At 31.9% G+C, this 14,771-nt stretch overlaps 1 protein-coding gene across 1 annotated transcript; it reads left to right on the forward strand.

The window, feature by feature from the left end:
- The first annotated feature begins 736 nt into the window (after window positions 1-736).
- Window positions 737-14,514, forward strand: LOC111702029 (polycystic kidney disease 2-like 1 protein). Its single transcript, XM_023473551.1, has 16 exons — window positions 737-813; window positions 2,676-2,729; window positions 2,901-3,072; window positions 3,255-3,300; window positions 3,547-3,656; window positions 4,440-4,570; window positions 5,565-5,641; window positions 7,244-7,335; window positions 8,182-8,283; window positions 9,580-9,708; window positions 10,437-10,515; window positions 12,134-13,233; window positions 13,620-13,749; window positions 13,807-13,916; window positions 13,986-14,137; window positions 14,308-14,514. Exons 1-16 carry the CDS (start codon window positions 801-803, stop codon window positions 14,349-14,351), a joined length of 2,541 nt encoding a protein of 846 aa, XP_023329319.1. The 5' UTR covers window positions 737-800; the 3' UTR covers window positions 14,352-14,514.
- The last annotated feature ends 257 nt before the right edge of the window (window positions 14,515-14,771 follow it).

Here is a 14,771-nt window from a genome sequence, read left to right on the forward strand (position 1 = left end):
ATATGTAATATGTATACCATTCCTTATCTATATGTACACCATTCCCTATCTATATGTAATATGTATACCATTCCTTATCCATATGTATTCCATTCCTTATCCATATGTTTACCATTTCTTATCTATGTGTATACCCTTCCTTATCTATATGTATACAATTCCCTATCAATATGTTTACGATTCCCTATCTATTCTATTACTTATTAATATATATCCTTCCCTTTCTATATGTATAAACATCCTTCCTATCACCCCATTCCCATTCTTTTGTAGCCTCTTTGGGTCTGAAAGCAAATGGTATACAGAGCAAACTTCGGGGGTTTTAAAAGGTTTAGAAAATATCATCAAAAGAGCAAATCGCGACATCTGTAAAAAATCATATAATGAGTTTAATTTTCATGTGCTTTGTGGTAAATATAATGTTTTAGGATGAACTTTTTCATTCCGGTCACAACTGAAAAGAAATTGAGTCGTTGGCATAAACACTGATTTTATAATCCATGTATCTTTCAACCCAATGTCGGAGACCTTAGATATTTCAAACTGTGAATCCTGTTGGATAAAATAATCTAAGTTTAAAATATAAAAGGTTTACACCATCAGGCTGCAAAGATATAGGAGTGAGAAAATTTGAGCTTGTGGCAAAGACTCAATTCTTTTGGTCAACCCTGAAGAAAAGTGAAGAATTAAAGATCAACCCTGAAGAAAAGTGAAGAATTAAAGATTTTAAGAGTCTACACATCTAATGAATTAGTAAAAAAAATATAAAGAACAAGTTTCAGAAAGAATTAAGCCAGAGAATGTCTGATGAAGGTAAGTTAGTAATTATATGGATATATATTTATATTAAGCAGAGCAGAGAAGAACAATTATTTTAAAGAGAGTGTCTGGCTAGACAAGGTAGTTGAGCTGAGAATGCAGTTTTGTAAAGAATTTTTTAGGATTAATTTGAGACCTATAATCAAATTTTTTACGGTGCATATTTGTTTAGCATTAGCGAAAATTCAATCTTTCACATCCCCATAGATTGATAATTTTGGAGGGATGATTTTGAGAATCTGTTCGCAAATTTCTTCAAATTCTTTAAATGTTGTCTTTTCAATAAAAATTCCAGGAAATGTATACAGAAAATGTTTGTGAAAAATGAGACATTACAGAAACCAATAACTGAATAATATTACTTATTTTCGATGATAAGATTTAATTTCTCAACCTGGTTTCAAATGAACCCTAAAACATTTCTCTACAATACTGCATTCTCAGCTCAACTACCATGTCTAGACAGAAACTCGCTGTAAAACTTTATTAAAGTGCCCCGTATTTTGAACTGATCCCATAACCCTGTTACGTGATAAATTCGATTAGTAAACGACCATTTTCTTGAGGGAGGGAAATAAAAAAGTAATTAATCTTAATAGATTTTTCTCTCCTCATATATCTTATTTATCTGAAAAAAACTGAAATTAATGCTTCAATGGTTTTACGAGTTCAGGATGTTTTTTTATACCGTCCTGGCACTTTTTTCAAGGCTTTTGAAAAGACAGAATGTTCGTTTTGATCGAACGAATTTTGGTTCATTTTAAAGTAGAGACGAGAATGGGGCCGTATTGTTTACATCTGATTGTGACGTATTAGACCAATTTGGATTTATTTGTATTGTAAACTAGTTTAGGAACCCAGTTTTGACCCTAAACCAAAGACCATTAAATCGCAGTGCCCACTCAAGTAAGAACATTCCCTTGCATGGTTTCACCGAGTTCAACGAGTTAAATAAACTAGCGTTGAAATCCAGGTTTTCCTGACAACTACGTTTTCTCTATAAAGGTCAACCTCCTCAACATTGGATTTCTAGGCCAAAATAAGAATATTCCCGTAGTTCCCCAATACACATTTTTGGCAAATAAGTCAGGGGTTCCTGAGTTATGATCGTTCATACAAACAAACAGACACCCAAACAGAAGTATTACTTTATATAAACACCATGGCTTGGGAACCCAGCTTAACCAAGTTTACTTTACTAGAGCCAACATATTCAAATAAGAACTTTTTAACCAAGGTACGAACATTCCCGTGGTTCTACTTAGTTCTTCAGTCAAAATTTGAGGCAAATCGGTTTCGGGGTTCTTGAGTTATGATCGGACATATAGAGAACACTACTTTATATATATAGATAAATACCAAGAATTGCAATTTGCCTGACTTAGACATTTTACACATATTAGTAAACTTTATTGTTTCTTCTTCAAAAGTGTACTAGGAGAAATGAAACTAATTTTCAATGCCTATTCTTCAATGAAAGACGTTAAAAATACTTTAGCCCATTCCAAACCCACTTTATATAAACATACAGCTTCTCCATGAGATCCATTGGGTGTCATTAAATCAACCGTAAATTGGTTTCTGCTTGATTCACCCTGTTCACTCTTTTTGGATATCCCTACTGGATTCCGACCCATGAAAATTCTCTTATTAAAAGGCGCGGACAATTTATAATATTCCCCAGCTTCTGATTGGTTGTTCGGGATTCTGCCTCCACCACTCTGATTGATTGAATTTTAGAAACTTTCTTCAATACAAACTAAAAATTAAGATAATCTTAAGATTAACAAAAAAAGGAGATCAAGCATTGATCTCGATATCCACAAATCTTAATTGTTCAGCTCTGGTTTGTTTAGAAGGTGGAGAACCTACAGCTGTATCTAGGCCAGGAACTGGGACCTCGAGGCCAGGTATTTTCCTAGTTTTGCATCCTCTAATCATAAAATTGACGATAAAAGAGTTCAGAATAAAGGATCAATCTGATAAAAGAGTTCAGAATAAAGGATCAATCTGATAAAAGAGTTCAGAATGCTGGATCAATCTGATTTATCAAATATTAGAATTTACTTTTTTATTGTAAGTTTCCGGACTGCAGCCTAGTAGACCTCAAAGCACGATGTCAAACAGAAGTCGACCAGCCTCAGGGGTGGCAGGAAGTCGACCAGCCTCAGGGGTGGCATTAAGTCGACCAGCAACTGGTTTGGCATTAAGTCGACCAGCAACCGGGCTCAATGTTAGTCGCCCGACAACAGGGTAATTATACAACTTGTTGATTTCTATTTATGAACATGTGGCGACCAATTGTTTGATGGGTCGGAAAATTAAAAGACTCTGACTTCGTAAATCAAACTTTTCAAAAGAAAAAAGAAAAAAAATCATATTTTAACATGATATATTTTTTGAACTATAGATATACTATTAATTGTTTATTACAGAATGAGTAGCCGACCGGCATCAAGTATTAGCACTAAGAGCTCAAAGGTAAAACGTTCATATACATGAATCTTTACAACGTTTTATATCTTTAAAGTGTCCATAAAAAGTTTACAATCGATGTCCTTTATGTTAATTTGACTATTCGAAATAATAACTTGAGTCAACTATATTCTTTCTATTCCACAGTCTTGTAGTTTATCGAAGATCTACGATATCAAGTTTCAAACTAAAAATCAAAGAATGTGAAATGTAATCATTACTGATTTTTCCTTAAGCGCATCCATTATCTAGGCTTGGAATGAATCTGAGACTGAAGCCTCTACTCCTCGAAGTGCTATTAACGATGATGATGATTTTCTGCTGATAGGAGTAGATGAACCTGAGAAAGGATGCTGGCATAGGTAACACGAAATCTAAAATACAGAGATATCCACAAGAAATCAGACTTTAGTGATAAGGTTTTATTCAGTCTAATCTAAAGGTTGGAATTAGTGTAGATATAAAATATTACTCTTTTATGCCACCTTTTTAGCTTTTTAGTCTTTCCAAGATTAGATATAACAATGCACAAGGCAGATTTTTCTTCAAATCATGGTCTCAAGTCTTGTCCTTTGTGAGATAAAACAACGCTAAAGTATAATGTTATATTGTACACTACACTTTATATTTTAATCCATTTTTTATTTATTATTCTGTAGTAATAGCGGAAATTGTGTTATATACGAAAAGAAAAAGTTACGAAATATTGCGTCAAAAATATGTCATTTTCATTTTTATATGGCTCAATGCCTTAAAGTGAGATAAAAATCGCAAAAACTACTGACAAAGGTTTTGAGTCTTTTCCACAAAATTAAATTTTACAATCCTTATAACTAGGCAACTTAATAGACCTTAGTAGACCTTATATATTTCAAATTATGAATTATGTTAGATCAAATAAACAAAGTGTGAAATATCAGAATCTATCAGAAATCTATTTTTAATCTCAATTGAAATTGAGGGTGAGCAATGAGCAATGAGCAATGAGCATGCCAGATGCATGCCGGCTAACATACTATAATAATTACGCAATAAAAGACTTCAAATGTTTCTAGAATCAGCAAAACCATAGTTGTTGCTTTTTCTGAGAAATTTAAATCCTAAAGACATTTTGCGTTAGGGGAAATTATATATTTCTTGTTTAGTTTCTCTCATTGCGTTGGAGGAATGTGGTCAACCCGAGAAATGTCTGTGAACGAGGATAGAGAGATATTTGTTCGAACAACTATCAGAGAACTTGTAGTCTATATACTATTCCTTACTGTGCTATCCATAGGTTGGTTTAGTTTAGAGGGACTGTACTGTGTTATCCATAGGTGGGTATAGTTTAGAGGGACTGTACTGTGCTATCCATAGGTTGGTATAGTTTAGAGGGACTGTATTGTGCTATCAATAGGTTGGTATAGTTTAGAGGGACTGTACTGTGCTATCCATAGGTTGGTTTAGTTTAGAGGGACTGTACTGTGCTATCCATAGGTTGGTATAGTTTAGAGGGACTGTACTGTGCTATCCATAGGTTGGTTTAGTTTAGAGGGACTGTACTGTGCTATCCATAGGTTGGTATAGTTTAGAGGAACTGTACTGTGCTATCCATAGGTTGGTATAGTTTAGAGGGACTGTACTGTGATATCCATAGGTTGGTATAGTTTAAAGGGACTGTACTGTGGTATCCATAGGTTGGTATAGTTTAGTGGGACTGTACTGTGTTATCCATAGGTTGGTATAATTTAAAGGGACTGTGCTGTGCTATCCATAGGTTGGTATAGGTTAAAGGTATTGTTTACTGTGCTAACCATAGGTTTGTATAGTTTAAAGGGATTGTACTGTGATATCCATAGGTTTGCATAGCTTAAAGGGAGTTTTCTCTATATAGACGCAACAGATAGGATAGAAGTAAGATTAGTAGCGATCAGAAGCGGTTATTTATCGCCGTAAGCCTATACCCCCTTTCATTTTTCGCGAACACTCCCTTTAAAGGGATTGTTCACGTTTTCGAATATATCACATAATACCAAAAAATATTTTTTAAATGGGAACACAACTAAGCCAATCTTAACTTCAAAGACGAAAATTGGAAACTATTCCTTTAACTTATTATGTATCACGAATTTACAAAATTATCTTCCAGATTACATGATAGATTTTAATCTTAAAATTTAATTTTTTTTTCAATTTAGCAAATCAAGCTTAGGTAGGATTTATGAATGTTTAATGCAACAATACCTATAATTTGACAATTTTAATGCAAAAATAAGAATGTAATGTTTCAGTTACATTTGGAATGACTTCACCAACTCACTTCTACTATACTCAAGTTATGACGAACCTATTCGCAGATCAACCCCAGGTACAACATTTATGAGTAAATATACAGGGTGTCACAAAAAACGATCTTTTTGGTACTTACTATAGGTCTCTTGATATAGTTCGATATCAAAATTTATGGACATTTTCGAAATCTGTATAGATTTTTATTTAAGAAGTATGAGTCTGTTTTAAAAAATTTGTGTCAATTTTAAAAGATCTGAGTCCTAATATGGATATAATTTGACAATGCTAAATCTCAATTTTAAATGAAAATACATTGTATACATTTTGAAAACTACCTGAAGTGCCCGGCGTTGCCCGTGGAATAAAATAAAATTGAATTTCGAAAAAAATATTCAAATATAGCTGACATACATGTACATACATACAAATATATATTCATACAGGTAACCGCCAAAAAAGTCCTTGGAAAAAAGTTTCCGAAAATAAATTCCTAAAATTTCACACTAAAAAAGTCCTGTGGAAAAAAGCCCTTTTATTAAAAAGTCTCCGGAATTAAAATCCTGCCAATCGAGACTTTATTTTCTAGGACTTTTTTTCTGACTCCAGTATAATTTTATGCAAAAAAGTTCCTCGGAAAAAAAGTCCTCTAACAAGTGAAAATGCATGATTCACAAAAAAGTCCTGGTTGTAAACATCCTATCAATAATCGTAGGGTTTCAGGGGCTTAATATTTAAACACCCCTGGCTATATATATAATCGATATGGAAAAAAAGTCCTTTTTATGAAAACTTCTCAAATTATATTTATTACACTTGTATATATTTATCACGAGTTTAGTTAGCATTTTCTTTTTCAAATTACTTAAGAATATAAAACTGGCCCTGTATATGATGTACATAGTGCACTTGTACGGGGGATTTTATACACAACTTTTCTTAGGACTTTTTTTCTTATTGAGTTCATATTTCCCGAGAGTTAGGACTTTTTTTCTAGGTTTTTCTTTTCCTCAGATTTATTTTCTTCCGGACTTTTCTTCCTGAGATCTTATTTCCTGAGACTTTATTGGCAGCCCCCATACTATTGTTAGGAAAAGTCCCAGGAATCCAAAACACAGGACTTTATTTCCAGTGATATTTTTCCAAGGACTTGAGAAAATTCGGACTTTTTTCCAAAGTTTTTTTCCCAGGTTTTTTTTTCCAGAAACTTTTTTTCCCGGGACTTTCTTACATATATATATATATTCATATATATATGAGCGAAAAGCTTTATTATACAGAAATATAAGTTCTGAGTCCGTGTATACTTGCTAAACTATCATCTGTTGAATCTGTAACAATATAGACACATGACTTAAACATTTCCGTTTATTGTCGTCTTCTTTGTTAAAATAAGAATATATTTTTAACTTCACACAAATGAAATAGTTAAGTAGAACTATTGTAAAAGTCATTAATAAAATGAAATATAAATTCAACTTTTCTTAAAAACAGAGAGATAGAAAGAATTCAAAGATCTTTATTCAATACTTTATTTTAATAAAATCACAAATTTTTTAGGTTGGACGTTTCGATGTCTGTAACCCTCGTAACCCTGTATAAATATAAATAGAATCTACTAATAAATAGTTAATGTATCCTACAACTGAACAATCATCTTAATGTTAAGATTATCTTTTAGGTTGAAAGCATTGACGATTTCTGGGTGTGGATGGAAGGCCAGTTTCTGGATGGAATACATTGGGAATACTGGTATAATTCAGGGGATAACAGGTCATATACCTTTTTCTTTATCATCATTTATGTCACAAAAAAATTGTTTGTACATTATTTTTTCCATAACATTATCCAAAGTTAAATGCCCCTTTCATCTCAATTCAACATTGTTTAAATATCACAATTTATGTATTTTTATTTTAAATATACATTTTATGTATTTTCTTCTTCAGCAAGATAAGAAATTACAAATATATTATTGGTGCAGAAGGAATGCTTTGATCCATTGTGGTCTTACATCATTAATATAATTATGAACAAATCTGTTTCTATAGAAAATATAATATATAAACCTAATTAACACGCATTTACATACTTTTCATAGATTTACATCCCGCGATACATTTCTGGAAACAAGTACATAAATTGTTTTTATTTGTAAAGATTACAGTGTACACATCTGGACTTGACATATCTTAATTAAATGTTTTATATCTGACACCTTTAGTTGGGAATATACAAATGGAAAAGAAAACATAAATACATCCTTATCACATTTCAAAAACAAATCAATAAATCATAATATTGGCTGCTAAAATTTGAAGCGTAGTTAAAAATTTGACATTTAAAAAAATCTTTCGTGTAATAGTACTGCTAAATACTAAATTTAATGAATAGTAAGAATGTATTTGTAATTTGTAGACTATGTTTAAACACTTTTTGTTGTTGTATCGTTTCAAGTCAAAGAGAAGTAGTTAACCTTAGTGAACATTGTTCAAGTAATTTAGTCCTGGTGCATTTTTCTCATATTGTTAATTTTTCTTTTCTTATAACTTTACAATTTCTCTCTGATTAATCAATTTACTTTTAACACCACGTGTTCTGACTAAACTGGTTTTGTAGACAGTACATCTGCCCTGGGGGAGAGGAAAGCGCGGGACCGTGTCCGGTTGCACCAGCTGATAGAAATGTACTCTTTGAAAACCGGCTTCTAGGCTTAGCAAGGTAACATTTGGCTAAACCATGTGATAGCATATATTCATTTTTTAACCATCTTGAAAATTAAATTTTGGCCTGAATTTTATTTTTGTGCAAGAACATTAAATTCCACCCCAACACTGTTAATTTTTTTGGTCAATTAATTGATGTTAAATCACGTATTTAAACCTGCAGGTTACATATGACAAGGAATATAATTGTCATTTGAACTATATGGGCTTTTGAACTTATCATACAGTAAGTAACAGACATGATGTCATTGCCTTCAATAATTTCAGTTTTTGCTAATTTAAAAAAAAAATCAAATTTAGTTTACTTGTAAGTGGAAGCTGTGCTTTTTTATAAGATAAAAAAAAACGATAATGACAAAAAAGGAAATACCTTGCTAAACAATTTTATATTGGGTTATATAGAATATTTTTGTGTTCTTTTGAACCAAATAATTTGTTGCAACATTTACATTTTGTAAAAATGTTTGGTTTTTGGTTATTTGAACTATTTTTTGCATTATCATTAGAAATATGATGACTTTTAATAATTTAACAATTGAAACACATAAACTTCTTCAAACACAAGCATTTTAGTATTATCCAAATACATTTTATATTTGGTATTTTCAAACTATTTATTTTCTCTTTTTTTAACAGATCCAGGTCCTGTTTTTATTACATTTAAAAAATGGTTTACAAGAAAATAATAACAATAAACAAAAGATTATTTTTTATGAGAACGGAGCTAGGGGTACAATGGGACGGAGCTAGGGGTACAATGGGATTGTCCACTTGTTCTTTTTAGACTGAAAAAGAGACTGTTTGTGAAATTTCAAATAAACTTCAACTGAAAAGCTACATGCTCGATATATTCCCTTAAACATTTATCTGAGTAACAAAAAGGAATTTATCTACGTTTTTATTTGAAAGACAAGATACATTTTGTAAATTTACTTTCTTGCCTCTGCTGTATAACTCTGCAAGTGACGTATTTAGAGCAAACCGCAAATGAAATCAATTAAAAAAATTCAAAAAGGGGCATTTCCATATTTTTGATCAGAAAAAGGCATAAAGAAGATCGAGTATGTTAGATGGTAGATCACTTAAAATAATCCAGTCAATTTCTTTTAAATTTTTACAATCACTTTACAGGGAAGTTAAGTTTACTTTACCAAAGACCAATTTTGTCTACAAAACATCCAGAACGCAGTAAATTAACCTCCCTCTGTTGGTGGAATCATAAATTGGTAATGTTGGTCAAAAGGCGGTAAATAGTTTAACTTTCAAAATTTGATGATACTCTTGTATTCAGGATTCGGCAACTGAGAGTTCAAAACCAGTCTTGTGAAATCCATCCTGATTTTCAGAACTCCATCCGGAACTGCTGGGCTCCATACTCACCAGATGTAGAGGATACTGCTGACTTCTTTCCTGCTTACAGGTATACTTCTTTATACCATGGAGGGATAATCAGAAAACTCTAGAAGTCGTCTTCATATTTCAGAGTTTTTTGGTTATCACTGTACCTAGACGTTGTCTGGGTTACAAATACTTTCTAATTAAAGTTTGATCTTATTATTATCGCATAGAATAACTTACAAACAAAGATATACAAACAGAAATGCTTACATGAAAAGTGTAATTTTGTCCAGAAAATGTTTAGATATACAAAGAGATGTAAAGAAATACTTATTAAATATTGCATTACGTAATTTAAATAGTAGTGTCATCATTATTAAATTCTTCAACATATAAATCATAAACAGTTGACTCTTGTAAAATCAAATGTTACTTTGGGAAAATTGCTGATTTATAATAAACATGGTTGATTTTTTAATCTATTATTCTAGGCAACATACTTCAATAACTACCTTTATAATAAACATTTTTGATTTTCATAATCTATTATTCTAGGCAACATACTTCAATAACTGTCTTTATAATAAACATGGTGATTTTCATAATCTATTATTCTAGGCTACATACTTTAATAACTGTCTTTATAATAAACATGGTTGATTTTCATAATCTATTATTCTAGGCAACATACTTCAATAACTACCTTTATAATAAACATGGTTGATTTTCATAATCTATTATTCTAGGCAACATACTTCAATAACTACCTTTATTATAAACATGGTTGATTTTCATAATCTATTATTCTAGGCAACATACTTCAATAACTGCCTGGTCATATAGCACTGCAGAACAGATGGATGTGGTAGATTTCTCAATTACTGGAAAGGTAAACCAAGCATTAGTCTTAATACTGTCCATTTAGTGCTAAACATGCTTTGCATTGAGTAAAATGACTAATTTAATGATATCACCAAAAATGTTTATCTTGTATAAATTACATTTTGTTATTTATGGAAAATACCAAAAAAGGCGTCAGATAAGGAAATAGAAGAAAGTCTTTCAATTCACTCTCATTTTCAGATTGGCATGTCTGATTAACAATAGTACCGTTAAAACCTAAGCAAAAGTTTGGAAGACACCTGTTTCCTTCTGGAAAAGTTTTTTTTTCTGTGGCCGAATTTAAAGAATTTGAGAGGCGGTTTAAATTTAAGCCGCGGCTTAAATATGGTTGCTTCCGCTTAAATTTGTATCAAATGTTTCAAGATTTAAGCCGGCGCTTACTTTAAACCAGGTTTTGGCGGATTTAAACCGCCGCTCAAATCTTTAAATTCCATTTCTGAAAATGTTATTCTGTTTTCCTGCGCAAGAACTGCAATTGAAAAATTATCAATTTTGGGATAAAAAATTATTCTTTTCTCAGAAAAAAGGTTTAAATCGAACATGTCACTGATAATTTATTTACATTTGAATAAATAAAATGTTACTTTAAATTACATTTGCTGGAAGCTAAATCATGAATAAAATGTTTGGATTTTTCCCCTTAAGCTGATTTCACCATGATGAACCATATTCTGGAAATATATATTTCAGTATTTGTTCTAGGTTGGAACATATATTCTGGAAATATATATTTTAGTATTTGTTCTAGGTTTGAACATATATTCTGGAAATATATATTACAGTATTTGTTCTAGGTTTGAACATATATTCTGGAAATATATATTTCAGTATTTGTTCTAGGTTTGAACATATTCTGGAAATATATATTTCAGTATTTGTTCTAGGTTGGAACATATCTGGAAATATATATTTCAGTATTTGTTCTAGGTTGGAACATATTCTGGAAATATATATTTCAGTATTTGTTCTAGGTTAGAACATATTCTGGAAATATATATTTCAGTATTTGTTCTAGGTTGGAACATATATTCTGGAAATATATATTTTAGTATTTGTTCTAGGTTTGAACAATCTAGGTTGGAACATATTCTGGAAATATACATTTCAGTATTGGTTCTAGGTTTGAACATATTCTGGAAATATATATTTCAGTAGTTGCTCTAGGTTTGAACATATTCAGGAAATATATATTTAAATATTTGTTCTAGGTTTGAACATATTCAGGAAATATATATTTCAGTATCTGTTCTAGGTTGGGACATATTCAGGAAATATATATTTCAATATTTGTTCTAGGTTAGAACATATTCAGAAAATATAAATTTCAATATTTTTTCTAGATTGGAACATATTCAGGAAATATATATTTCAATATTTGTTCTAGGTTGGAACATATTCTGGAAATATATATTTCAATATTTGTTCTAGGTTGGAACATATTCAGGAAATATATATTTCAATATTTGTTCTAGGTTGGAACATATTCTGGAAATATATATTTCAGTATTTGTTCTAGGTTGGAACATATTCTGGAAATATATATTTCAATATTTGTTCTAGGTTGGAACATATTCTGGAAATATACATTTCACTATTTGTTCTAGGTTGGAACATATTCTGGAAATGGTGCATTTCAAAATCTGCATTCAGTGCGTAACGAGTCTCAAGCAATTGTTCACGAGCTGAAGGAGAATCTATGGATTAACCGTGGAACCCGAGCTGTCATGATTGATTTTACTGTTTACAATGCCAACATAAACCTGTTCTGCGTTGTAAACTTCTTGTTTGAGTTTCCAGCTACAGGAGGGATTCTTCCCAGCGCAACTTATAAAACCGTCAAGCTCCTGAGATATGTAAACTCATATGATTATTTCATCATGGCCTGCGAGTTCATTTACATCATGTTTATTTTCTACTATATTGTTGAGGAAATATTAGAGATATATAAACTAAGATGCGCTTACTTTACTGGACTTTGGAACAATTTAGATATAGTGGTTGTAATCCTTTCTCTTATCAATCAGTGTTTGAATATATATACTTACTTCTCTGTTGAAGTAGAACTCAAAGCTCTTCTCTCTGAGCCTGATGTCTTTGCAGATTTCCAATCCCTTGGTAATGCTTCTCAGATGTTTAAATCATTTGTTGCTATCTGTGTCTTTTTCTCCTGGGTTAAACTCTTTAAGTATATTTCGTTTAACAAGACGATGACCCAGCTGGCCAGCACCCTGTCAAGATGTGCCGGGGACATCATGGGATTCGGCGTTATGTTCTTCATTGTATTCTTTGCATTCGCCCAGCTGGGATACCTACTGTTTGGAACTCAAGTTGGAGATTACAGCACATTTGATTCAGCCATTTTTACCCTGCTCAGAACAATTCTTGGAGACTTTGATTTCAATTCTATGGAGAAGGCTAATCGAATTCTTGGACCTATCTTCTTCTTATGCTACGTATTCTTTGTCTTCTTTGTTCTCCTAAACATGTTCTTGGCAATCATCAATGATACCTATAGTGAGGTAAAAGCAGAAATCGCCGCTCAACGGAATGAGTTTGAACTGGGAGACTATATGAAGAGAGGATACAACAATATGCTTGGCAAAGTTGGGCTCCGTAATAAACTGATTGATATCGAAAATGCTCTGAAACTTGCAAACGCTGATGGCCAAGTAACGTATGAAGAAGTGAGGCAGAACTTGAAAAAGTAAGTGTCGAAGTAAATTTTACTGATCTACTGTGGTACCTTATCTTAAAGGAAATGAACTTCAAGTAGCTCTCCCTTTATTAATTGGCATGTCCAATTCACAACATGACTGTCTGATGCTCATTGAAGGATAATTCTTTAATTTTAGTTGGAAATTGATTGCGGGATAACTCGAGTATTCATTGGCATGCAGAGTACTCTGTAGACCTCTGTAAACCTCCAGTTTACAGAAGCTCAATTTCCAGCCGGAAAAATGTGGAATTTTCCATCATAGATCATAAGCAGGTTTAATGGGTATTGTTTTGATAGGATTTGCTACGGGCTACGGTGCAAATGGGGAGTTATTTGAAAATACTCCTACAGTCTCTTTAACTAATGTTTGCTAGGTGCAACTTCTCTGATATGGAGATAGAAATGTTCTTTGCAAAGTATGATGTTGATGGAGATGGAATTTTCTCCTGGGACGAAGGGATGCAGATCATTAATGATCTAGACAATGATACTCTTGATACTGAGGTAGTTGAAATAGAAATCTTTTGTTAAACAGATTCCAATAGTTTGAATATATTCCAGGCGAGACCCAAGTCTGGAAAGGAAGCCAGGCAAATAAGATCTGCTAAATCTGCCAGATCAAGACCAACCACAGCTTCGGTCGGAACAATCAACCATGAAGAGTTTGGAATGTATGTTCTAAAAATAAATACCTGAAATGATTTAAAACATTACTAACCAAGCATTTTATAAATTCCTAGGCTGACCAAGCGGGTAGACAGAATGGAAGGAGTTATTGGTAGCATTGTCTCTAAGATTGATGCTGTGCTGATCAAGCTAGAGAGCATGGAGAAGTCCAAGTCCAAGAGAAAGGCAAACATCAGCAAGATATTGGACGGATTCACCATGGAGGGTCAGTAATCATAAGCCTTATATTCATGGCAATTAATTTGATTTTTTTAAATTTAATGATATCGCACTTTTTCAGGTTTAAAAATATGAAATCAGTGTAACTTTATATAAATATTCAGCATATGAAAGCAATAAATAAAATTTTCTGATATCATTTGATCTTTTTTACAGATGAGGACGAAAACCGTCCTGGCACATCTGGTGGCGAGGATTGAGTTTAAAGAAGTATAAGAAAATGATATTAATAAATATCTCACTATATTATTTTCTTTTCGTAAATGACTGTTGATCAAGCTGATCGACAATATCAATATCAATGTATCACCAATCAAGCTTTGAGCACAAAAATGTTTTGCAAATAAAATTTAAGAAAATGTTTTTTCTTCTTACAAAATTTAGGGTTTCCAGTGATGTGCACGTCGAAAATTTGAAACTTAACTGAAACATAGTATTAGGTTGGTTGAATTTTATGTCGAGAATTTTCGAATACAGAGCGTTTTTTTTAGTATTTTTTCGAGAAAAAGTTTTGAGCGGATTATTTTGTAATTCAAATTAAAATATTTTATAAATTTTTTATAAATTTTTTATAAATTTTTTGAATATTTTATAGAATATTTTAGTTTCCCGACAACTGT

This window comes from Eurytemora carolleeae, unplaced genomic scaffold (assembly GCF_000591075.1).
Source record: "Eurytemora carolleeae unplaced genomic scaffold, Eaff_2.0 scaffold458, whole genome shotgun sequence".
In the NCBI taxonomy this organism is placed as follows: Eukaryota; Metazoa; Arthropoda; class Copepoda; order Calanoida; family Temoridae; genus Eurytemora; species Eurytemora carolleeae.